Source organism: Cyprinus carpio, chromosome A8, assembly GCF_018340385.1.
Source record: "Cyprinus carpio isolate SPL01 chromosome A8, ASM1834038v1, whole genome shotgun sequence".
Lineage (NCBI taxonomy): Eukaryota > Metazoa > Chordata > Actinopteri > Cypriniformes > Cyprinidae > Cyprinus > Cyprinus carpio.
The window spans coordinates 5,032,989-5,052,953 of record NC_056579.1 but is presented as its reverse complement, the minus strand read 5'-3'; the positions used below and the strand labels follow the sequence as shown (position 1 = coordinate 5,052,953).

The 19,965-nt window shown below is 35.0% G+C and overlaps 2 protein-coding genes across 2 annotated transcripts; both read right to left on the bottom strand.

Annotated features, from left to right (window-relative positions):
• Positions 1-89: 89 nt before the first annotated feature.
• Positions 90-11,496, bottom strand: LOC109110898 (UDP-galactose translocator-like). The gene is made up of 5 exons (XM_019123856.2): positions 11,186-11,496; positions 8,497-8,679; positions 7,475-7,626; positions 6,333-7,027; positions 90-903 (listed from the first exon to the last, which is right to left on the bottom strand). The coding sequence occupies exons 1-5, from the start codon at positions 11,265-11,267 to the stop codon at positions 870-872; spliced, it is 1,146 nt and encodes a 381-aa protein (XP_018979401.1). The 5' UTR covers positions 11,268-11,496; the 3' UTR covers positions 90-869.
• Positions 11,497-15,186: 3,690 nt separating this feature from the next.
• Positions 15,187-19,945, bottom strand: LOC109111030 (serine/threonine-protein kinase pim-2-like). The gene is made up of 7 exons (XM_042761744.1): positions 18,758-19,945; positions 18,431-18,531; positions 18,289-18,339; positions 17,629-17,843; positions 17,378-17,547; positions 17,115-17,291; positions 15,187-16,627 (listed from the first exon to the last, which is right to left on the bottom strand). The coding sequence occupies exons 1-7, from the start codon at positions 18,819-18,821 to the stop codon at positions 16,479-16,481; spliced, it is 927 nt and encodes a 308-aa protein (XP_042617678.1). The 5' UTR covers positions 18,822-19,945; the 3' UTR covers positions 15,187-16,478.
• Positions 19,946-19,965: the final 20 nt, after the last annotated feature.

The following is a 19,965-nucleotide window of genomic DNA, read 5'->3' as shown; positions in this document are numbered from 1 at the left end:
AGAGATTTTTATGATTTTTATAATTATTTATGATGACATATCACATTGCAAATCACATTCAAAACAATGTTTATTCCATACATAAATACAATAATTATTTATCTTCTGACATGATCAAACATTTAGTTTAGTTTTAGATCTGCTCTCTTGAATAATGACATGATCAGGCAATTATATGTTCAAGAGCCCAATGCTTTTCACATTTCACTGCTCGGATATAATAAATCAAACCCCGTGCAAAAAGAACACAGTGACTACCCTCTTACATAATGTGTTTAGGTCAGAAATGGCATTTTTGTCATCTAAAGAGGTGCACTAAGGTTTATTAGCATAGGCTATTTAACATAAATGAGTTAAAATTTGAAAGTGCACTTTGGAGAAAATAAAGTTTGCTTGACTTTTATATACTCTCACACATTAAACAGATGAAATGTATAAGGCACTACAAAAAACACAAGGCAAATTAACACATATGACAACACTTTAATAAAAAACTATACTAAGAATGCCTAACAAAGATTTAATTATAAGGCAGCACCTTTTGAAATCCAAGTATGATGAGGATTTTCAATTCATTTTTCCAGTTCCAGCATTCAAAACACAAAATCTGTTTACACTAGTATTATAACTTCAGTCAATCACAATATCAAATGCAAAACAATAAGGCAACAGAATAAATATGAGGTACCATAAAGTAAGTCAGCACAGTTTCGTTTAGAAGTTCCATCTTTCATAACAGAGTGTAATATTGTGAGCATAATAAGGCACTTGAAATATAACCCTCATCTTTTCCTTTGGAAATAGGGCAGGAGTGTAGGCCCTGTAGGCACAATGTGTTCTTATCATCTTTTCTCATTTATCATGTTTCTTCAGTTTCTTTTCTTCTTTCCTGGAGCCTTGGGACTAAAAGTAACAAAAGAGAGAGAGAAATGACATTAATTGCGTAGAAACAAAGCAAGAATATGCAATGTAGTGTTACATATCTCTCCAAATATGTGGACTAGCTCACATTATGTGTATGTGTCTCTCACAATGCTTGTTTTTACACACACAAGTCAATGCATTCTTGAATATTATACACAGAGGTAATTATGTAAAACATGAACCCAGCAATCTCACACTGCTCATTGGGAATCTGTGAGAAATATATATACCCATTACACAATACATAAATGAATGTGGACACACCTTTGTAATGAACAGAATTAGCTATTTAAACTTAACAGGTACAAAAAAATTCAATATAAGTAATGGGTGCCGTCAGAATGAGAGTTCAAACAGCTGATAAAAACATCATAATAATACACAAGTAATTTTTTACAAACATGCATCTTTTCACTTCACAAGACATTAATTGATGGACTGGAGTCGTGTGGATTACTTGTGATGTTTTTATCAGCTGTTTGGACTTTTGACGGCACCCATTCACTGCAGAGGATTGATTAGTGAGCAAGTAATGCAGTGCTAATTTTTTCCAAATCTGTTCTGATCAAGAAACAAACTCATCTACATCTCAGATGGCCTGAGGGCGAGTAAATCTTCAGCAAATTTTCATTTTTGGGTGAAATACTATTCCTTTAAACGAGCATTTATATAATACTATTCTTTTCTGCATGACAATGTCACTTATGCAAGGTCCTTGGAGATGATATTTGCTCCATCTTTAGTTGAAGGTCTTCCCAGAAAGGTGGAGGGCGGCTATTATGGAGGATCGATTCCCTAATTATTAACAATGTTTATGGAATTAAAAGTTCAACAAGCATGTGGGTGTGGTGTTCAAATTCTGTCATACTTTAGGCCATGCAGTTTATTAATATAAAAGGTACAAGAGTTGAGTTAGTGGCTAGTATCCTCAGGCTTTGAGCAAATTCACCTCTGATAACCTGATCTGGTTGCATTTTTTATGCCAGCATTTGCCCTGAAAATCCAGCTTTTCATGATGTACAGATGATTTAAGGTGTTTTTACAGGTGAATAAATTATGGTTACATTAAAAAAAAAAGTATTTTGAACATTTCTTAATCATGGTAGTAAGTATTTGTGCATCACTTTAATTTATGCGGATTTATATATATATATATATATATATATATATATATATATATATATATATATATATAAAATAAGAATCACTAAGAACACATGGGTATTACAAAAAATATATACTCAAAAACCCCAGTGAAAACTCCAGATGTATTACATTTACAGCAATGCAAATAGAGGAGAAATTATGAAATTATTGCATTAATTGCCCTAAATAGTCTTCATACAAAACTTTATTTCTTATGCTTTGATTTTGGTGTGAAATGTGACGTTTTAATCTTCACTGGGGTTATACATACACATGCACACACAAGAAAGATTCACTTCTGAGGCCCATATAAGAAACAGAAACTCTCTATTCTCTATTTGATGTTTATTGTCAGCCTCAAGAAAGAGGCCACTGTAAGAAATCAGCCACCAGGGGCTGTACTTCAACTCTTCACAGACTATTTACAATATAGATCATAGTGCCAGAGACAGGGCTTAACAGAGGCCGTCCTTGATTTATCAGCTGTGATGATGAAATCTGACCAGTTTTTATTAACAGTTATCACAGAACACAAAATTGAACAGAAATCTCAACTGGACATGTGCAAGGTTTTGTATCTTTGTACCAGCAATCACTTTCAGCTCAAGTATTTAAAATCAGATCTAACCAATCATGAGCCAAAAGAAAACAAAGACAGTATTTTCAGTTCACATATTATACTTGTTTCATTGTGATTCACTGAAAATGCTCCCATCTTTTGTAATCCTGATATTCATGATAATATATCTTTCAGGGCTATGTTCTGACATACAACCATCATTATAATTTCTCATAAACAAATATGAAAATTTGCATGTTGGTCAGCATCACGCACAAGTGTTTTGTGTCAGAAAATGGCTTGTGGGTAAATTCTCTCATACCCAAACACACACAGACACACTCATAACTCTAGATAACATGTATATTACCACACAAACACAATCACTTTAGCTGCCTGAGGCCACTCTCGGCTCATTCATTCCTGAAAAAAAAAAAAATCTCTGAAAACAATTCAGTGATGGGATTTAAGATCTAGACTTTCAGTTTTAGAGCTGCAGGGAACTAGTATTTATGAACTAAAATCAACATGAAATGTTAATTACAATTTTTTTGTAGCATATTAAATAACATGTATACCATAGGTATTAATTTGATTTTTAAAAGTCAGTAGTGGAGGTCAAAAGCCCACCAAGATTTATTTGATCAAAAATACAGTAAAAACAGTAATAATGTGAAATTATTAATAATGTTTGAATGTAATTTACTGCTGTGATGGCAAAGTTGAATTTTCATTTATTTTTGGTGCTCAATGATGGTTCTTATCAATGTTGAAATGTTTTTGCTGTTTAATATTTTTGTGGAAATTGAGATACATTTATATCAGGATTGTTTGATGGGGAAAAAAGTTTACTAAACAGCATTTATTTGAAAAAGATTTTCTTTTTATTTGTAAAACTATAAATTAACTGTCACTTTTGACCAATTTAATGCATTCTTGCAATAATAAATAAAATAAATAATTTCTTTCTTTTTATCATACTTGCACCAAAATTTTGAATGGTAGTGCATCACTGTTTCCATAAAAATAACAAAAATCAAAACTAAATTAAAAATACAAAATAAATTATCCAATACAGTGAATGTGACACTGAAGACTGGAGTAATGATGCTGAAAATTTAGCTTTACAACACAGCAGTAAATAATTTAAAAAATATATATTAAAACAGAAAAAAGTTATTTTAAATTGTAATAATATTTTACAAAATTTCTGTACTATGTACTGTATTTTAATCAAATAAATGCAGTCTTTAAAAAAAAAAAAAAAAAAAACATAATTATTCCAAACTTTTTCCACAAGTGTAAATGGCAATTTTAGTCATAACATCAGTACATTAATAGCCAAATAATTTCTGCATCACTTATTTTAATATACTTTTGCGGATGGGCAAATTGTTACATTTAAAAAAAAAAAACATAAAAAAAAAAACAATGTGCACAGCATCTTGTAATACATTAAATAAAGCCATTTCCTATTTTTCATTTCATGTTGACTTTAAAATAAAAAAATAAAAAGCAAATCAGTAAACAACCAAAGTAAACTGAATCACTGCGGGCCACATTTCTTCACCCAAAACAATGAAGAATTCAAATCTACTGTCTAAACTCATCAAGCAGCACTTAACCCAGTTCTTTTAATAGTACATGAATCGTGCATATAAAACCCATTACAAGCAACAAAACCTCTTCACCAAACTTCAACCATATACTTCCCCAAACCCTAACGTGTGATCCATCACCTGTAACTGGTCACCAAACACAACATGTGCTCTGGTAAGCATATTTACTACTGCAAAAAAAAAAAAAAAAAGATAAAAGAAAACATTCATTTTGTATCAGGACTCTTCAGGTGTGTGGGGATTTAATGAACAGTTTTGGCATATTTGTATTAAATATGTGCACAAAATTGTTTGTACAATACATAACATAAGATAAATCCACAAATCTCGATTCATTTTTTGTATCATAAAAAGATGATATAGTATTTTGATATTATGTACAGTGTAAGAACTATATTAACATAGTCACCATTCAGTAACAAGTTGATTGAGAAAGGCACGGCATTAACCATTTGGTGGTTAAGCAAAACTAGTCCCCCTCACACGCATATGCGCACACAATGAAAACAGCCTTCATTAAGGTGCCATTTGGTTAGAAAATGACCAAGTTACAAAGATGAGGGTGCAAGCAAAAATCCACATGGAAACAATGTGTTAAGTGACTGCCAGTCAAATATTTAACTAGTTCTGTAGTTGATTTCAATATTTTAATGGAGATCAGTGTCAATCAGATGGCCATTTTCAGACTTTTGAGGATGGCATCTCTTAACACATTGCATTATGAGTAAGGAGGATAGGCAGAGATAAATGTTTGAGATGAATGTAACTTATAAGTCCCTGCAAGCTGATTTAAAAGCATCCTTTATCTGACACCTCTACTATTACTAAGTCAGCCCCAAATCACTCAGAATGAGACCAAACTCAGCACGCCGGCAACAAAGTGCCACATTACTGCTACAGATATGCATAAATCAAGCTCTTTGCCACTTCACAAACTTTATAGGTATTGCCATGTTTTAACTGTAAACACGGCAGACATTCACACAGCTTTTCTTTGTCTCTATTTACAGTTAACAATGATTTTGGCAAAGAACTTGCAGCATGTAGAAGTAGCTGTGAGTGAATCTCACAAAACCTGTCAAAGTAATGTCTGGGATTAATTTCACACCAAAATCAAAAGAAAACAAACCAGAAATATATATATACTAAATAAGAAATAAAATTTTTGTGCAAAGAAAATTAAGCCCTGTTTTGTGGACCATTAAGATTTTTGCATTGCAACATTTTGCATTATTTTCAACACAAATAATCACATTCTATTCCTAAATTCTTATTACCATAAAATATAAAAATATATATTTTATTTAAATGTAAGAGTACTTATTTGTAGTAGGTGCTGTATTGAATTTAATTCTTGTTTTTAAGTAAAAAATATATATTATTTAAATTTCAAAATTATTCATGTATCATAGTAGTAGATGTTGTACTGAATTTAATTTTTGTTTAAAAAAAAAACAAAAAAAAACACTTTGTATCCAGACAGGATCAAGTTTTTCTTTTTTTGTATTGCATTGAGAAATTTTGTGAGTTAAATGTGCTTAAATTTCACAATGCAAACATTTGTACTGGTACTTAACAGGCTTTGATTGTTTTCTCTTGATTTTGAAGTAGAAGTTAGAGGTTTTGTGAGATTCCCTCATTAGTTTTCAAGTCAATCCAGCCCCATTTTCCTCTGCTCTGCAGTAGCCTGGCAAATATTTTCTCGTCTTTTACCCCAAGATTGAGCTGTCTAACAGGAAAAGGCTGTTTAAGGCAGACAGGGAAGAGAGGTGAAGACGTTTGAGAGAGATATGCCTACGAAGGTGAAAAATGCCACTGCTTGTTTTTGGTATTAAAAAAGAAACACTGAAAACAGCAAAACCCACATCTACGTCTCTCTGGTTTGTGCTTTCCAAAAGAATTAGGTGCCAACAGCCACGTTCATGAGCTACCTAGTCTAAACCAGACGGTTAAGTGTTCACAGAAGCACCCAAACCCACAGCAGCAGAGAGAAACGAGAAAGAGGAGAGAGTTAGGACTTCCACCGAGAGAGGTAAAGAGTGATTAATGGAAGGGGACACAGATTTCATTTCACCAGCACTGACTTTGGGAGGAAAGCATCCAGCTCCGGGTCTCCTGCTTTGCTGTGACTAGATGAAGATGTGCTGGTGCTGGAAGTGCTTGTGTTTGGTTTGGGGAGACTGTACATGTAGACGGCTCCGATGACCAATCCCGCACCCAGTGTGAAGATCAGGTCCACGTGGAAGCCGAAGAGGTAGACCGAAGTGATCGTGGACACGATGATGGAAAAAGAGGTGGCGAAGCCTTTGAGAATGTTGTCCGCGTATTTTACGACAACAGCTACCAGGAGACCACCGAACGCCTGGTTGAAGATGACGCCCCACACCATGGGCGTGTAGCCAAACAGGAAGCCTTTCTCTGCGATGGCGGCGCCGTCGTTCCACCACATGCCGAGGAGACCCAAAAGAGTCCCGAAGATCCCGAGCTGGATGTTTCTCATCCACACCGAGGCCGAGCTGCCCTTCAAGATCTTCTCAAAGTAAACGCCGGCAAACCCGGAGGATAAGCAAGAAATGATCACAGACACCAGGCCCTTGAAATAGCTTTGGTTGGTGCTGGTCACAGCCTCCTTCTGTTTTCCGCCCTCCTGCTCCACCTGGACGATCGCCACACCGGCAAACAGCAGCACTAGAGAGATCCACTGGATTTTAGACAGACTCTTGCGCAGCATGAGCACTGAAAACAACGCTGTGGTCAAGATCTTCAGCTGATATGTGACCTACAGAAAAAAATATCTAATTGGTTAAATATTGTTTAAAACACATGTCCACTTAATTAATATTCTGTGTACCTCATTAAACTGTATTTTCATTTATCTATAAGTATTGGCCACTAAAACTATAATTTAAAACATATTTGATAGTATCTATGATTTAAACTTCTATTGCCAAAACAGTGTTCGATACTATGTTCAATTCATTTCTATGAATCTGTTCTGATTCTGAACCTGTTTCAGTTAAATAATTCAAAAATCTGATTCACTGTTCAATGTTTAACATGTTTTAGTGTATTAAAATGTTTTTGTAAATTATATATTTAGATAAATATGAAAATTTGTTACATCGTTACATTGAAATACAATTATAAGCAGACTCTCAAAGTGAAAAGGAGTGAATCAGCAGAGAGGAGGAAGGAAGGGCGTAAACAAACAGTGGAGCAGCCTTACCTGGAAAGTGGCTGCTGGTAAATTGGAAATGGCCACATACTGCAGGTTGTTCTGTAAAGTGTAGATGAGTGACGGGACTGCTAACTTCAGTGTGTCCAAATACTGTACGACTAGAGAGTCATACAACAACGACACAAAGGACTTCACATTACCTGTATTCAGAAAGAAATGAGAAAGGATACATTATCATCAGGCACACTGCTGCAATACTACTACTACTAATATGCGTTATCATTTAAAAATATATATTAATTATTATTATTAGTACTAGTAGTATTGTTATTACATACTCTACCTTTCAAAAGTTTAGGGTCGATAGATTTTATTAATTTTTTTTTAAGTTTTTGGATCTTATTATCTTTGTATCTCATCAAGGCTGCATTTATTTGATCGAAAATTCAGTAAACAGTAATATTGTGAAATATTACAAAAATTCAACAAGAATAAAATCCTCTAAATATAAGATGTTTTTTTATTTGAATATATTTTAAAATGTAATTTATTCCTGTGATGCAAAGCTGAATTTTCAGCATCACTTCTCCAGACTTCAGTGTCACATTGTCCTTCAGAAATTATTTTAATAAAATGATTTAATGCTCAAGAAACATTTCTTATTATTATGAATGTTCTGCTGCTTAATATTTTTGTGAAACCATGATTAAAAAAAATTATCCAGGATTTTCTGCTGAATAGAAAATTCAAGCATTCACAGCATTTATTTAAAATAGAAAACATTTGTAACATTTTAAATAACTTGTCACTTTTGATCAATTTAATAAAAATATTAATTTCTTATGTAGATTAGTGTTTGGTCACTTTAGCCACACTTAAATTATATGAATGCCATTAAAATATTAAGGTGGCATTTCTTTTAAAATGCATTTTAAATCATAATAAATGTATACTTTTTTTAAAAAAATAACAAAAAGTATTGTGAGATAAGATATTAATCTTTGAACCTAATACACATTATGTCACTAGCTGCAATGTAACATGCCACCATGTGCTTCCAGTGAACGCACCTCTCTTCTGTATCAGGATGATGAGCACACAGGTGAGGACTTTAAGAACTTCTGCCATCACCACGGCTGACGTGGTGTAGAAATGATCTCCTGGCAACGTCCGCACGTACCGGATGCTGAGGATGAGCGATGCATTCTGGATCACCAGAATCGCCAAACTGATGTACTTCAACTTCTTGTTGACTGCAAGAGACATAGTCTTTGAGTCAAACTTTAGTCAAAACTAGGTTTTTCACTGCCAATGTGAAACCGGAATAACTGGATGGCTGAATTAACACTGAATTAGGGTTCACTTTTCTGAATGAGGCTAGTCAATGTTTAGTTTGTATCTTCAGTTAGGACACACCTACACATGTCGACAGTGGGCGAATGTTTGCTCAAACCAGTGGCAACACCCTGCTTACAGACACTTTCATTCATTCATTCATTCATTCAACCAAACACTTTCCTAGTTCATTTATTACTGAATACCGGTTCATTTAGCAGTTTGCCGGCAAAGTAGTTACCAATCAGCCAAAGCTGCAACATTATCTAACTAACACAATATTAAAAGTCGAGATACAAAGTCAAAGAAATAAAAGCAAATTATTATTAGGGAGAATGCATATAACTAAAAAGTTGTTAGTTGAGGTTATTAGAGATAGGCTGTGGACACTACAGACATGATGAACAGGATCTGTGAAACTTAAGAACTTGTTTTGCTGGTTTTCAGTGCGCTGATGTCTTTTCTTCTGTAAAGAATGTCATAAATGCAGACGGACATAAGAAAGTGTCACACCCTCAAAACCCATCTGACAGGTAAAAAGAGCTCCTGTCTGCAAGATAGGCAGGTCAAAATGTTTCACGGTTTATTTACCGACTGAGGAAATACAAAGCACTTTACATGAGAATATCACTGCCACGATTAACCCCTGTGGTGCATAACATCCACTACAACAGCAGTTCTGGAGCATTTTTACACATACAAAGCACTGCAAAGGCAGTGAAACAGTTGAATTAAGTCAGGTACAACTTTTAACACTAGCTAATGCATTAGTTATGAATTAACAATTAACATTTTTAGAGTATTTACTAACGGAGGTTGACCGGTTGATCGGTTTTGCCGATTAATCGGGACCGATAGTTGATTGCCGAAACTATCGGCAAAATCCATTCCAATAGTTTTTCTTGGTTTCGTCTGTTGCTGGAGTGGATGAGAAGGTCTGTTGTCATTAGACAGTACGAGAGCGGTCTCTAGACGCGGAATCACTGACATCTCTGGTTGTTTCGACATGCGACAATGTGATATTCTCATGCACCGCACAGAGTGGGGATGGGGAATTAAAACACAACGAACGGTGTGTTTACAGTATACTATAATGCATGTTTTCATATCATTACTATGGAATTGATTTGTTAACTAGATGTTGAATTAGTAGAGAAAGACCAGCAGTTTGCTTTCAAGGCTGAGAGGACGCGAACATTAGTATTGCCTCAAGTGGTTAAAACAATACGACCAAAACACATGCACGTCCGACGCAAATGTTTAATGTCACGATTGTTACCACCTGCAATGCAAATGCATTATTTTATTTCCAGCTGGTCACATTAATGCGTTTGTTATCCAGCGGAGTTGCAGGTTTAAAGCTGTGACGTGAGAAAGCACACTGATATGTTTGTTCAGCCAACAGAAATTCTGATCAATCCACAGAGCGCCATTCACACGGTTTTCCATTAAATCACATTATATTTTTCCCAGATCATTGTTCATGTACATAATGACATGTATCGTACATTTTTCAGTGAAATGGTTGTATTTCTACGGCTATAATAAAGTCTGCTTCATATAGAGAACAATAATAGGCGATCACACTTCTCTTTCCGTTTTGCTCTCTTTTTTTAAACGCCGAACTTCAAACTCAGTCATCTACGTCACTTTGTTCATTCTTGAAGTGAACTTTTGCCCATTTGGTGATTAAATAAACTGTTTTGGACACTACTTGAATTGAACGTGACGCATCCGGAGTGAGCTGTATTCAACTATTTTTGAATATTAATGTATTTTTGTACATTATTGGGGCTCTACACCACAACTAATCTTACAAAAAATGTCCAGTGGTAAACCACAAGCAGTACTTTTATACGTACTATATTTGAACAACTGCCAAGTTCATGCCATTTACACAGTACTTCAAAAAATTCTATCGTACATATGCATAAAATCTATGGCACTATGATATAGTAGTTTCCAACAAAAAAAACAAAAAAACAATTACTACAGATGTTATTGTTGTTACTGTATAATCATAATAAATTAATGTGAGACCAATTTTAAATGTGAATATTTGCATTTTACTTATTGTCATTCTCCTGAACCATGGTATTTTTCTAGGATACTTCAAGGAATACCATGCTACTTTTTGTAAGTGATGGTCTCTTATAGCAATACCATAGTACTAAATTCATGTACCATGTTATTTACATTGTCAGTCAAACAGCACCGTATTATACGTCCAAAAAAACATGGTAATATCAAAGTACGACTTTATTAGAGGTGACTATGGAATTTAGGTGGTAACTATGGCTACCATGGTATTTTTTTATTATTATTATTATTTTTGAGTTGACTACTTCGTGGCATTCGTTGAAATCATCTAGTCCTTAAGCAGTCAGATGTATAAATAAAATAATAATAATTGCTGTTTCTCACCTTCATTCTGTCTTCGGGCGGATGTTTTATCTTCGGTGCTTCTGTTAGGACTCTCATTGCTTGCTGCTGCTGCCATTATCATCCTCGAACATGAAGCCCGGTCTGTCCACAAACTCTCACGATCCGCTCGGTCTGTAGCGATGCTCAGTGATGATCTCCCCGCCGCTGCTCCATCAAACCGCTCACAGATGCAGCGAACGAAGAGGAAAAACGACCAGAGGTGCTCGAGGAAAAGTGTTGACGTCCCCAAACACACAAGCGCTTCCTGTTAACGTCCGCCTCGTCTTCTTCACTTCCTTGTGTTCTGAATTATGGAAACGGTTTAGCGCCACGTGCAGGCTCGGGTCTAACTAATAACGTTACCAAAAAAGTTATGGTAAAAAATAATAATAATACATTTTAAAAATTAAAAAAAAAAAAAAAGTACCACAAATTACCCAGTGTTGGGAAGGTTACTTTGAAAACATAATCGGTTACAGATTACAAGTTACACTATTTAAAATCTAATAAGTAGTGTAACTATTTAAATTACTTTATTAATGTAACTGATTACATTTGATTACTCTTTGATTACTTTTCTACATTTCTAACGAATGTTTTCAGCTGATATAATCATTTTGAAATATTTAAACATTAAACACTGCTTCCTGTCAGACTTTAAAAAACCTTCTTCACTTGAATTAAGATTATAATGCTTTAGTTTTAAAGCACAGCCACCACAAAATCAGACTTAAGCACCTCTTTTTACTTTGAGATTGTTCTGAGGTTTAATGCAGATTTAAAATTGTGACAGGAAACCAAGAGCTGTGACACTGTTTTTGAAATCAAAGCTTCGCATAGCTATGACAGGAAACACTGGCATCTTACAATGCCTTGGATAAAATAAAAATAAAAGCATATACACAAACCCAAATAGGAAATAAACCAGTTATCGAATAAACATGTGTCCTACGCTGTGTACTAAACTCCTGAAACATTGGTGTCCCAGAGCAGTCAGTGACTTTTATGAAAGAAATCAATTAAATCTGTGTGTGTGTGTGTGTGTGTGTGTGTGTGTGTGTGTGTGTGTGTGTGTATGTGTGCGTGTGGAAATATTCAGATGTAACCCCCTTTGTAATTATTAACATTTTCATAAGTAACTTTAATTTAAATATGTAGTATAATTTAAATATTTAGCATAATTTTTATTATGCAACCCATGAAAGATTGAGGATAAGATTCGATTAGCTTTGTTTTGAAGAAGAAAAAAAAACATATTTGTAATAATATAATATTTGTCATTTTTATGACAACATTTTATTAGTGCACTTTTCGCAAAAACATTTGTATATTTAAAAAATCGAGTGGTCTGTTATGTTTAAAAATTTCGTTTTAATTCTTAATTAAATCTGTGCTATCTTTAACGTTTAGTTGACTCCAATTTATAGACTAAACTAACTAAAATATTGCTAAAGTGTTGCTCAACAAAAATGAAATATTACAAAAATCCATTGAAACGCTTTCTCAAGAAGTATGATGTGTTGCTCTCCAGAAGTAAGCAATAATTTCTGCATAGCCTAATCATCACGACAGAGTCTGAAATTATCAATTACTAATGTGTAAAGCATTATATAATGTTATAATGTCAGTTCATTTTAATAAAAGTTAATAAAAGTTTACAGCAAGGAAATGTAGAGTCTTATTGAACAAACCTAGATTTAACTGGCATTATTCGAGGCTGTTCAACACACATCCTCACACAATTAACACAACATTTATAAAGACTGAGAAAAGTGGCATGTAAAAAACAAAACATAAAACGTGCAAAATGTGTCTTTACTGCTTAAATACACATTTAAGTAATATTTGACACCGATCAGATTTATTAACAGCTGATTTTAATTTGTTAAAGTGACTTAATACAACAACAACAAATAATGCAAAGACAAATATTATCATAATTGCATAGCTTTTATTTGCATATTATTCTTTTACAAAAAAAAACAGTCCATACATATAATTAATTTTCAGATAATTGATTTTATATTTGCTACTATTTAGAAACTGAGAAATTCGGATATATAACAGACAAGACAGTTGTTTCAAAACGGAACATCTGGAAATAATGGAACATCTTAAGACAATTGTCACATTACATTGTTCAAGTATTTATGGTGAAACAATTCTGCCAACCCAAGCAGTCACCAGTCCTCTGCATCGACATGATAAACAGACAAGTAAGAACTTTAAGAATCTCTGCCATCACAACAGCAGAAGTGGACAAGAAATCAGACAACGTCCTGAGGATGAGCGATACATTCTGGATCACCAAAATCACCAAACTGATGAAGTTTGACCAGTGGACATACTGTACATATGATTATCTGGTTCCTGTGTTTTACAATGATATCATTCTCTTGTAAAATGATGCCAGTCCCACATTATAAATCTCCACTGTTCATATCAGAAGGTAATATATGGTACTTTCGCAAAGATGGTATGATAATCCTTACAATGGTACCTTTTAGTACTTTCTGTTTGAATCCAAAAAGCACCATGGTGTTCTTTAAAGTAAACTACCTTGGAGTACCATGTAATCACTAAACAAAAAAGTTCATGGGTGACAAATATGTTTACTATCATGATGCCAAAGCATCAAGTGCTTAAAGAGGTAATTCACCGATGGCAATTTTTTTTTTTTTTTTTTTTTTTTTTTTTTTTTTTTTAAATAGAAAATCTCGCTATCATGCAGTAGAAACACACTTGTTTTTTTTGGTTCTACATGGATGTTTTATCTTCAGTGCTTCTGTTTGGACTTTTTCACTGGCAGCCGCTGCCGCCATCATCATCAACAAACACGAACCCCAGTCTGTCTACAGACTCACACGATCTGCTCGATCAGTAATGCTTTAGAGCTTAATGATGATTTCCCCACCGCTGCTCCATGAAACACATCAGATGTTGTCGAGAGAAGGGAGAAAAGTCCCACAGAATCACTTCTTGTAAGTGTCCCTGGGAGGATTTTCTTCTTCTTCCTTTCATTTTCCATTTTATATTTAACTAAATCTGATACTAGATTTCCACCCTCTGCTTAACTTGTATTTAGCTGAATGATCCTACTAATACTGCTGGGAAAAACAAGCACATACAAACCTTAGATTGCACCTAAGAATTAATGGTCCCACTACAGGGACCATTAGGGGGCAGCAAAGAGATTCCAAACAGGTGCAATTTTCTGAGACATCACAAGCAAATGCATGTAATTTTTTTAACTTGGTAATATTTTCAAAATCATTTTGATGTCACACCAACTTCTAATAAGGCGAATGGCATCTGTTTCTTTCCCACATTTCTTCCTAAATTTTTGGTGCCCATATATCCTCTTTTTCCGGGACATGTCCTGTCTCATTAGGGCATTCTAGCACCCTACGATTGGTCGATTATGTACAATGCCTGCATGGTATTGGTCAAGCTACTTTTCACTCATAACCTTCAGCAAGTATGAAAACAATAAGAAAACAAAGTCAACCCAAAAATTTTAGTACATTTATAAATCCCAGCATGTCCGACATGTCCGGGGAAAAGAGGATGAATGGTCACTCTACCAAATGTCTGTTCTGGACCTATGTAAGTTTGGTGAACGGGTACGAAATTCAGCAAAATGGGCGGATTGCTTGACGGCAGCTACCTACTGTAATTATGACGGTGACATATATACGACAGTTGTTTCCACTCACTTAACTGTAGGGGGCTCTAAGGTCCCAAAATACTTTGCTTTAAGGCTCAAGTTGTTTCCATTATTCTAAACATACACAGGTGTGTTCAACAGATTCCTTCTTCACTTGGTGGGAATAACTAACCTGAATGGTTTGACTGGAGAGGCCTGTTTAAAAATTCCTTTAACTTAATGAACAGAAAACTAGGATCACCATTTAGATTTAATCATTGATTTGTCAGCAGTTTCTCCTTGTATTTCCTATTTGCATGAGAAGAAAATGGATAAAAAAAAGACAAGACAGGTGTTTTGTTAAATAAAGATATTCCACATCTATATTTTTATTCATAGAATCTCTTAAATTAAACATGATGTGACAACAGCCACAGCACATTGTTGAATACACAAGTATTTACAGCTAAATTGTTGTGCCAACCCAAGCGAAAACCGCAAGGATTATTTTTCGTAACATAAAATGAAAGAAAAAAACTGACTGTTACATGTTATGTTGGGAAAGGTCCAATTTGCATACATTAAATTTTAAAATCTCAAATCAAACAATTCGAACATATCAATGCTGTTTTGGATCCAAACACACATTTCAAATTCCAGATTTCAAATCAAAATCAAATAAATTTGCCATCATGTATGTTTATATCACATAAGACAGTAAGGCAGACCTCTTTGGTGTGTTATAATGAAATCAGACATTTAGGAAAAGCCCATAGGCCCTTCTAGTAAACATCAACAGTGGGTTAGTGGTTGAAACCCTCATGACATTACTTTACAAGCTGACATTTGGGAACTTCCAACAAAATGCCACATCTGAGTTAGTTCAATACAAAGTGTCCTGACACCAATCTTTAAGTTACAGCACAGGCATTTCTCAAACAATACAGACATAAAACAAAAGCCGGCTTAGTAATGGCTCTGAGGAATCCATCTAGGGAATTGATTCATTTAGAGTAAACAGGATCCACAGGAATGTTCCTCTTCTCTCCTGTCGCACCTTCTTTGAGAGTGTGTGTTGATAAATGGGAACAGATCCACATGAGCCTGAATTATTGTCCCGCCAGGCCTCCCGTCAAAAGACTGGAAAGCAGATCCAAAGTCTTTTTGAAACCCCTTAGAACAGGGAGAGAATATCACTGTACAACAGAAACCTGTAAAACCAGGTTTCATGGCAGTCTGGTAAATAACTGCAAGTTGTCATTTAAGTCAGTTAGAACTTCAAAACAACCAACAAACAAGACGAACACAGGTTACTGCTTCTGAAACTTCTTGCAGAAATAAATTAGTATGTGGCTGAGAGAAAATAAATAATGACCAATAAATAAAAAAAGTTGCATTGAGATGTGATGGTTGTAGTTGTGGGAAATATTCATTCATAAAGTAAACCTGCAGCAATCCAGGGCTATTCTGGGCTTCTAGAAGTATAGATCCCAAGTCCATATGAAACAACATGAACACTGAAGGCAGCCACACAAAAATATAAATAAGGAAGAATCCAGAAGCCAGCAACTAGAGTTCAGGAAGTCCAGTGTAAAAGCAAAACAGTGTGTTTGAAAGTTCTGAATCGAGTCCAAAGTCCTTCAGGATTTAAAGGCTTGGCTTAATATTGCTTTCCGCTTGCAAATATCTAATGTCCTCAGAGCTCTCCTTCATCCAAGGATGCTGCAAAATCTGCTCCAAACTAGGCCGATCCTCCGGCCTGTATGAAAGGCACCAGCGAATCAGAGACTGGCATTCTGAAATAAAAGAATAAATGTTGAATTAACCTGCCATTGTATACTACAAATATTATTGGCTCTATGATGAACTGCTCATGTGCTTCTGCTGTAAGTAAATGCACAAATGTAAATGTCCTTAAGTAACAAATCAGCTTGATTACACTGAAACAGCGTTTGCATAATTTGTAACCCATTTGATTTCCATAATGCAATGTATTTGCAAGTTTTACAAGTACAAATGCACAAAACAATAGTAAAATGTTGGACATGACAACCCATTAAAAATTGTATCAATTTTCTATATTGGAAAACAATATAATAAGTCTATATGTCATTTTGTTGAAGAATAGTTCACTTAAAAATGTCATTTCAAATAACCAAACAGTCTATGATATGGACAAAAATACAGTAGAAGTCAAAGGGACCCAAAACTGTTTGGTTACCAACATTCTTTTTTTTTTTAGTCTCTCTAAGTAAGTAGATTTCATTTTGGTTGCAGGCTCACCTTTGGAGATGCGTTTCGTGAAACTTGGAGTGGCTTGTACAATGTCAGCGTCCCGCTCGAAGGGAATGTCTCCACACACCATGTCAAACAGAAGTACGCCCAGTGACCACACGGTGAGCGGACGAGCGCTGTAACGCTGGTGGAGGATCCACTCTGGAGGGCTGTAGACTCGTGTTCCTAAAAAGACAGAAAGCTCATTAGAAACTGCTCCACATTCATGTTAAATTCATGCATATGCAATAACCACCCTAAAGCTGCCTTACCTTCAAAGTCAGTGTAAATGGAGTCTTTCAGTACAGCGCCAGATCCAAAGTCAATGATTTTGATGTCTCCGGTGCGGGTGTCAACGAGGATGTTCTCATCTTTGATGTCCCGGTGCACAATTCCCTCCGAGTGGCAGAACTGCAGGGCTTCAATGACCTGTTTGAGGAACCTGAAAAAGACAGTTCTCTTCAGTATTGTGGTTTACGGTTAGAATCGAATGCCAAAAGACATTGCTGTTGCTTTTTCGCACCTCTGTGCAATGGGTTCCTCCAGGGCCCCACGTTCAGTGATGAAGTCAAACAGGTCCTGGCACTGTTGGGGTTTCTCAAACACAATGAGGTATTCTTGACCTGGCATCTCAAACCAGTCGAGCATCCGGATGATGCTGCGGTGACCCGACCCTGACCCTCCATCCAGACACAGCAGGAGAGCGATCTCCATGGGGACTGCGTTTGCTGAACCAGGCTATGAAGGTCAAATAAAAAATAAAATAAGTCATTGTTAACTTTGGATTCTGATTATTTTCCACTGGTATTGCAGGGGTTTCTCCCTGGGTTATTAAAAAGGGGAACTACAATTTTATCTGGCACATATTTTGGACCTATGAATATACTTCTTATTTTGAAATCAAAAATATCTCGTCGATCAAGTCTACTATTAAACTGGTTCTGACACATTAGGGAAATTCCACTTAAGTTTCCCTTGTAGGTGTTTTGAAAAATCCATATCGACATGCCTACGTCACTTACTGTACTTACACAACCAAAACAATCAGAAGAGGGCGCTATCATTCTTATTTCTATGACTTTTTTGTTTGCAGGTTCAAGATCCTGACGAAACTAATGTAATTTTACCCTTGAGGACTTATATATACAAAAAAACTTTTGCATTAATATGAAGGATTACTCACCAGTTTGGCCCACTGCTGAATTCTATCACGGGATATTTGTTTAATAGCGACCTAAAATGATAATGACGGTAATTTAGAGAGGGAATTCATGAAGACATATATCCAAATGTTTGCATTTTATATTATTGCATATCATTCTTACCTGTTGTCCGTCTGAAATGCGCTGTCCGGAGAACACAGAGCCGAACCCGCCGCTTCCCAGAAGTGCTCCCATCTTATATTGCTTCTCAAAGTGTTCTTTAGCTAAAAAAAAAACAAACAAAAAAAACACTATTAAATATAATAAAGATATAACACAACAACCAAGAACTCATGTGGGTAATTCTTAAGTATGCTTCTGGATTTATATAAATTTTGCACAAGCGCATATTAACTGTTTATTAAGTTTAAAATGATTTAAAAGTGAATTCAAACATAAACATGCAAAAAAAATTATGTTTGTTGTTTTTCGGTATTTGAACGAACTTACCATTTTTCGCTCTCACGTCTTCCAGCTGATCAAAACGCAGGTCAACAGTGCGATTATCCAACATTTTCAGTTTTTATACGGAAAGAAAAAACTCTAAAAAAAAAATAAAGAAGTGATATCTTTAGCTAGTATTGTAAACCGCCTCAGCAGGACATATCCATGGTAATCTCTTATGGTTCGTCACTGTGTTTTCAATTTAAATTCCGCGTTTTGCAGTGAGCGTCTCCTTCAATCACACACACACTTCTGAGTCCTCTCGCAGTTTGTTGAAGTTTTAAGTTCACATGCGTAAACACGCCCACTCTAATGAACCCGCCCAACACGCTTGGAGTGTTTTGAACTGACAGCCAATCACATCGCTGAAAAATTGAAACAAATGAATATTAATGAGTGGTGGTTAAAGTTCTAAGAATCTCTCCAGCGCTTACACTCAACGTACCACAAAAAGAGCGCGCGCGCGCGATGACAGGAATACCTTAGACTTGGTTTTTTTTTTTTTTAACGTGTACATTTTGAATTCACCCATGCACTAATAGAAGATATCCACTGTTTCTAATAGCATTTTACTGAAAAGCATCAAATAATAACTATTCTGAATAGTCTGAAGGTATAGAATTTAAAAAGCAGTTCTCAGAGATAAATGCCACTAGTTACAATTGAAACAGATACTAGCGTCTCATAATTAAGTGCAAATAAAACTGAAATAGATACTAGCAGTTAAAACATTTTACTACTACTACTAAACGAATAGACTAGAGAAAGAATAATAATAATAATAAAAAAAACTAAAACTAGAAAAACTGGAAGTAGTACCAGGTGCAATTAAAATGCATTTAATTTGGAAGTGAATCTAAACCTCATATCGTCATATAGAATTATATGGCAAAATATGCTGCTTTTCTAGTAGTGTAAATGAAAAACATACTAGTCACCATTGGATTATTTACTAGTAACTAAAAAATTAAAATCAAAAAGTAGATACTAAATAGTGTAGTTGAAACAAGAGTCATTTAGTAAACATCTTGCGCACATTTGCACATATAATTAGGGATGATCTTAGGCCAGTTCGAAGGTCATAATGACTAATACTTCAGCATGGTTTGTGCATGTGGGACAGTCCCACATCAGCGATTTACAAAGACGAATGTGGTTTCGTCTCCATATGATATACCAAGAAAAACGGAACTTAATAGCTAAACGATGGTGTC

Excerpts from the sequence above, each read along its gene's own strand:
- LOC109110898 (XM_019123856.2), bottom strand. The coding sequence starts at position 11,267 with ATGATAATGGCAGCAGCAGCAAGCAATGAGAGTCCTAACAGAAGCACC. Across the intron at positions 8,680-11,185 it reads CGCCCGAAGACAGAATGAAG|TCAACAAGAAGTTGAAGTAC; the intron begins GTGAGAAACAGC and ends TGTCTCTTGCAG. Across the intron at positions 7,627-8,496 it reads CATCCTGATACAGAAGAGAG|GTAATGTGAAGTCCTTTGTG; the intron begins GTGCGTTCACTG and ends TTCTGAATACAG.
- LOC109111030 (XM_042761744.1), bottom strand. The coding sequence starts at position 18,821 with ATGTTGGATAATCGCACTGTTGACCTGCGTTTTGATCAGCTGGAAGAC. Across the intron at positions 18,340-18,430 it reads GCATTTCAGACGGACAACAG|GTCGCTATTAAACAAATATC; the intron begins GTAAGAATGATA and ends TTATCATTTTAG. Across the intron at positions 17,548-17,628 it reads GAGGAACCCATTGCACAGAG|GTTCCTCAAACAGGTCATTG; the intron begins GTGCGAAAAAGC and ends TGTCTTTTTCAG.